This window comes from Scaptodrosophila lebanonensis, unplaced genomic scaffold (assembly GCF_003285725.1).
Source record: "Scaptodrosophila lebanonensis strain 11010-0011.00,11010-0021.00 unplaced genomic scaffold, SlebRS2 tig00000024-arrow-pilon, whole genome shotgun sequence".
NCBI lineage: Eukaryota > Metazoa > Arthropoda > Insecta > Diptera > Drosophilidae > Scaptodrosophila > Scaptodrosophila lebanonensis.
Genome location: NW_022060538.1, coordinates 17,698,421 through 17,704,364, shown reverse-complemented (window position 1 = coordinate 17,704,364; position 5,944 = coordinate 17,698,421). Strand labels below are relative to the sequence as shown.

General features: G+C 38.5%; 2 protein-coding genes across 2 annotated transcripts in view; one reads left to right on the top strand and one right to left on the bottom strand.

Annotated features, from left to right (window-relative positions):
* The first annotated feature begins 540 nt into the window (after positions 1 to 540).
* LOC115622038 lies at positions 541 to 1,422 on the top strand. The gene is made up of 3 exons (XM_030515906.1): positions 541 to 626; positions 685 to 912; positions 975 to 1,422. Exons 1-3 carry the CDS (start codon positions 549 to 551, stop codon positions 1,305 to 1,307), a joined length of 639 nt encoding a protein of 212 aa, XP_030371766.1. The 5' UTR covers positions 541 to 548; the 3' UTR covers positions 1,308 to 1,422.
* LOC115622037 (dynein heavy chain 10, axonemal) overlaps positions 1,414 to 5,944 on the bottom strand; it is a 33,038-nt gene continuing 28,507 nt past the window's right edge. Inside the window, exons 38-43 of the mRNA XM_030515904.1 lie at positions 3,966 to 4,177; positions 2,978 to 3,118; positions 2,775 to 2,879; positions 2,585 to 2,686; positions 1,920 to 2,066; positions 1,414 to 1,656 (exon numbers count right to left, since the gene is read on the bottom strand). Of these exons, the coding sequence (XP_030371764.1) occupies positions 1,507 to 1,656; positions 1,920 to 2,066; positions 2,585 to 2,686; positions 2,775 to 2,879; positions 2,978 to 3,118; positions 3,966 to 4,177 (857 nt within the window). The 3' untranslated portion in view covers positions 1,414 to 1,506. The remainder of the gene's footprint in view (positions 1,657 to 1,919; positions 2,067 to 2,584; positions 2,687 to 2,774; positions 2,880 to 2,977; positions 3,119 to 3,965; positions 4,178 to 5,944) is intronic.

Here is a 5,944-nt window from a genome sequence, read left to right as displayed (position 1 = left end):
CGAAGCAAGAGAAAATAATAAAACTATCCTCAATTGATTATACATTAATATTTTTTTATTCAATATACGGCTGACAATGTACATGTGGGTTTTATCTTTGAACATCAAATAAATAAAGATCGAATTCAAATGTTTAAATTCCTATATCGAATATGTGAGCTAAAAATTTACAGATTTAAATCATTAGGCTCAACAAATATATTCAAAAAATTGGATTGAAAAAATTACAAATAAATGGTAATACTATAGATTATTAATTATTAATAATTATTAAAAACAATTTCACTAGCTGAGCTTTTTTATAGAGTAAAAATAATGTTTAAAAACAATGAATCAGTCTGGCAACGTTTTTGGGGGGCAACGGACTATTGATTTTTCCCCGTGTTTTATCCGGCAGCTGTTTACTGACGCATGCGCTTTTTCCTATTGAGGTTGCTTGGAGTTTGGAGTTGGAAACAGTGCAAAAAAAGACAATAAAATTAGTTTGTGTTACCATAGCATTGAATTTTAGCCAACAAATATAGGAAAATACAAATCAGGGCTCTAATATGGAGGATAGTGGCATCGATAGCGAAGACAGACAGTCACAATCTAATATATATGAGGATGGTGCAGCGGGTTTGTTGGTAAGTACAATAGCACGACCCATGGGCAGACAAAATTGAAAACCTCCCTATTGCATAGAAAACTGCCAGCGGAGCGCCCAAGCATATGTCTGATTTGGAGTTTGAGGTGGCTTTTAGGGGTGCCGGCAAGGTGTATGCGCCCACAACTATAGAAATCGATGAGGATGAGTTGACTAATGGTCATGAACGCAACGAGCTGCCAAATACCTGCCGCATATTGCAACGCAAGCTAGAACTTAAGGTCGAGCGTGCCAGGCGCAACTATACGCAGTATCAGGAGGAGCAGGTACATATAAGGCAAAACCGGTCAGGGTTTCGGGTGTGCCCTAAAATATTTGTTCTCTGCAGGCTACCAAATCGCAATCGGCCACTCTTATACCCATTAATCGACTACCCATACCCGGCGAGTTGGAGCAGAAGCCGTTGGTCGACTACAAATCGGAGAGCAGCGATGAGGCGGAAGAAATTTCCTTCTTTCCCGCACAATTGAAGCATGCCAAACGTCGTCAGCAGAATCATGAGCTGACGGACACCTTTAGCATACAAGAAATGACCATTGATTCGGACCTGGACTCAGATGACAGTGGTGGCACGCAGAATCTAGAGCTGCTGTTGCCATCGATGAAATCAACCATCTTCGATAGGCTAAAGAGCTGTTTTGGCTGCTGGCGGCGCAGGTAGTGGTACGAACAAAGGCCAGAAAAAATCATTAAGTCCAGGCACAAAACACGTTATTGAGCGGCACCTCCTCGCACATCCAAGACAAATTATTGTATCTAGTTGCCAGTACAGTGATGTGAGCACTAACTTATTTGCATTATATTACAAAAAATCATACAAATAAATCAAATTCAAATTGGATTCAGTCTTTCTGTCATCTCTATGTGTCCGTGTTCAGCGTCAGACACACCCCCTGTAATATCCAATGGCTCAAGTCCTCGGTTGTTGCCAAATTCGCCTCAAAGACCAGGCCCACGCCCATGGCATTACGGCGCAGCGATGTGGTGTACACGGGTGCCAGGAAAGTGTTCTGCAAAAATTAAGTAGCGGGCATTTAAAATCAGAAACAATTAGCAGAGCTCTGGGCAATTAGGAATGGTGAAGTGCTGGAACGGGCATGTAATTTAGTGGGCAGCATTTAAACAAATATCAACGCGCCCTCGTTTGCTCCTCGTATATGCAGATACAAGCGCACATTAGTACTTGTCACTTGCAGGTGGCGAAGCAAGGACCACAGCGCCCTCTCGCCCACCAATTTCCATTCCTAACTTTTGTCTCCAAGCCCATACAAACCTGTAGCTTGAGTCGGTGTGCTTCAATGGGCTCCACTGCCAAAATGGCCAGCTCTTCGACCAGCACTTTGGGATGCGAACGCGCTAGCTGATTAGTCTGCATGTCAAAGCGTGCGCCTTCTATGTAGAGTCCATGCACATAACAGCCCTGCAAGCAAAAAAGTTGGGTGAACGATTAAAATGCAAACAGAATTCTTAATTACGAAATTAGTGCCAGACCATGCCCCTAAAGGGATGCCGAACGGTGTGGCTGCTGGTCACACAGGGGTCATAGTTTTGCATTTAGAACGACACTAAATTATGTACACTGTTTACCCACTAACGTTGTGTGATCCAGTTCATCCGGGCAGTTTTAAAAGTATTATAGATACTATAGACAATTTCTAATAATTACAAAAGAAAACTACTAAATATTGAATAGCAACTCGGATTTTAAAAGAAAATCAGTAGTTTTATCTCCGATCTCTGAGTAATTTCCAGGGAAAAAAATTCATTTGAAATGAAATTGTATCGTAAATGCAAGGGTGTTAGATTTAGTGAGAAAAATATTTCCCTCATACCAAAAAATAAGATTAAATAAGATAAAATCTGATTGGATCCATTTCGAAGCTTTTACATTTGCATTTGCACTGGCTTGGAACTAGGTGGCACAACTATCTCACTCACCGTTGGTGGACGCTCCTCGACATCATCAGGGTCCGCATAGCTGGTCACATAGGTGAAGAGGGTGGAGCGGTCTAGCGGCCAAGCATTTCGGCGGCAGGCAATCTATACATGTGTGTGTGTGTATAAATATGTGGGGAAGAGGATGAAAAGTTAGCTTTGGTGGCACCTAGGAGGGCTTGCAGTGGGTTACCTGCACCAGGGCTGTTAGATAGCTCTGCGGTATGTGCAGACCCGACAGCCACATGACGAGTGGCTCGCCAGACAACGACCAATACTTGTACTGCACAGCGCGTTGCTATGTGGAAAGCGGAAAAGTAAAGGCTGATTAGTGGACCCAAACTTGATTGATTTGCAGTAAGCTGATTAATGAGTAGAGGGTGTGCTTTAACCAACCTGCAAATGCACCAGCCAGCTCGCTAACTGTTTGCATGTGGCCGGCGCCAGTTTACTCCAAGCCTCTGGCAGCAAGCCATTGAACAATGAATTCGATATGTTGTCTAGTACATTATCCATTCCTATTTCGCCCGCTATGGCCTGTGAATACCCATATACAAATGCAATTAAATTAAAACGCATAAAAGTTGGAGTGAGGAAATGTGTGTGTGTGTGTCTGTGTGTATGGCAGCCTTTACAAAACAAAAGCCAAGTTCATTTGATTTTGTAAATTTATTTTGCCAACAAAATGCAGACGCTTTGTTTGTCGCATGAATGCAGCAGCGCATAATGGTCGAAACCCAATAAAACTGGTCAACGAAAAAATTGTTTAATTTTACATCAAATGTGTAGTACACATTTTTAACAGCAGGTGCTATCATTCTGGAGAATTTTAAATTTTTGTGGTAGCCCAAATGTCAATGTTTGACAAGTTGCTAGCCTTTATTAAATTACCACCCACAGATACGAGTATTCCGACAAAACCGACCAAGTTTACATACAAATATATGATAAGTGTTAGTATAAAGAATTTTTTTTGAATATTTTTTTGTTGTCAAAATGCGTTTTCAGTTTCTAGTATATAATAATAGCGAACTGCTTAGATGCATATGGTTTTAGGGCCAGCAAGGCCAAAATATCTATCAAGTGATATTTTAAGATTTGCTTTTGAACAACATAGGTTTGTGACTTTGAAACTTCTGACTCCTAAATAGAAGATTGAGTCTTTTTGTAGATTCCACTGTGCAACAGTGCAGTCAAATTTGCCTGTGGGTGGGTGTGGTTATTGTTGTGTTTTTTCTGGCTATTGAAGGGACCTGTGTATGTAGTGATGGAGGCTTGCCAAGTTTCTACCGAATGCATAAACAAAATACGAAACAAAGCTGAAGGATTTATGGGCCTTCGACCATTGACAGGCCCAGGCCAATGCAATCTCTTCGTTACTTACCTTGCGCAGAAGCTCCAGCGTTTTCTTGATGCGCACCACCAACAGATTAAAGCGATCCAACTCCTGCAGAAGGACCACGCCCGTGGGTGACAGGCTCATTTGGATTTGTTTTCGTATGCGCCAAGTCTCGAAGGCAGCGGGCAATTTCTTCAGGATGCCAGCGGCAACATTGTCGATGAAGTCGTCACGACTGATTCCGCCGGTGCCCTCGCCTGCGGATAGCAACAAATGAAAGGATATAAGCAAGGACAGCACAACAGCACAAATAGATGCAGACTGTGGTTATCACTGGGCATCCTTATTATTTAATTTCACTATTTATTTCATTTAACCGTAAACATTTATTAATTTGCTTTTTATCTGCTTTGTACTATTGATTACTGTATCTTCGCAAAAACAATTTTTTCCATGTTGGTTTATTTCTTTTTAAAGTGCCAATTAGCGCACATAATGCTCATGAATATGCAAATGCTCTGCATTTTTCTGAGCGCTACTCACAATTTGTAAGGTATATGTGTTTGGGCTTACCACTTTGAACATCTTTCGAAAAATGTTGAATTGCTGATCAAAACTAATTCACTAAATAGTATGTGTATTTACAGTTCTATCAAAAAATCATTGATGTCTGATTCTTGAAATGGAGGAAATGTTCATTATACTTGTATGTAGAAAGTTTGTAAAAATCTGTTTCTTATAAATTGAATAAATGGATAAGTCGTTGTATATAGGTGATTTATTATATACCGAAACTTACTAATATAAAAAGTGTGTGCATATTAAACTTGTTTTTACAAGAATACGTTGATCGAAATCGAGAGTCCTGTTAAATTTAGGAGTGCTCTGTTGTTATTCTTATGAATAAGGGGAAAATTCAAATCATGGCTTAATGGACTAGCTAATTAATTTTTGTTAAATGTAATAAATCAAGGCGTCTGATTTGTTATTAGTTATTTTAATTTTAAAGGAATTTTTTAAATATTGTTTACAATGTATAATATTAATTTTTTAAGTTCCTTGTATTGTGTCTGTTCACCGACAGCTTTGTCTGTACCATAATCTAGAACCTGTTATCGAAATGCATATTAATCGAAATCTAAAACTCTTTTAAAATTTATGCGTTGTTCAGTTTTAAGAAATTCAAGAATCCTATGCATAAAATGAAGATTTAAATCCGTACTAGCTCTCTTAAACGGTATGTTAGTTTTGAAAACCGAGTGGTCATAATTATTTACCTTCTTCGATCACGGCGTCGGTTGAGGGAAACTTGGTAACTTGGCCAATATAAGTCATTTAAAATATACCTTCTTAATGAAAATTAATTCAAAATATGAAGGCACATAATAAATATCAAAATAAGTTTTAACCAATCTTCTGTATTTTTAAATAAAGTAGTATTAAAAAAAGAGAAAAAATTAAAAAGAATGTGTTATATACAAAGAGTAAAACGAAATGATATTCATTCCCCACAATAATATTTTGAGCATTAGAAGATGCATTTGGCCCACTTTTTTTACTGGTTACAGAACATGTCGAGGATAAAATTTTACAAATCATCTATTTATCTAATACCGGAACAAAATCATACTGGTAGTGTTAATGGAATCAATTTAAGTTAAAATATTTATAGCGCTTATATATGTAGTTTGTAGTTCAACTCCTAATTTGTATTTTTTACAATTGTAGCACCTTGCTGTTTTGTTGAAACTTTACTTTATTTTTATCGATGCAGTTCACATGTCGCTGTGAATGGAAATAAAATGTCGATTGTGGACGGTAAATGTGTGTCGTTTCTTTATGTTATTTTGTGTTGTTGTTGGACTTTTTTATCGTAATCAGCAGCGTTTTACTTATTATTATTTCATTTAACTTTTTTCTTGGGGCATTAATGCAAATACTTTACCAGTTGGGAAATCGCTTGAGCTCGGCTCTGGCTTGGTTACTGGAGTGCGGCAGTGGGAAGGTGTTAAAAGTTGGTTGGT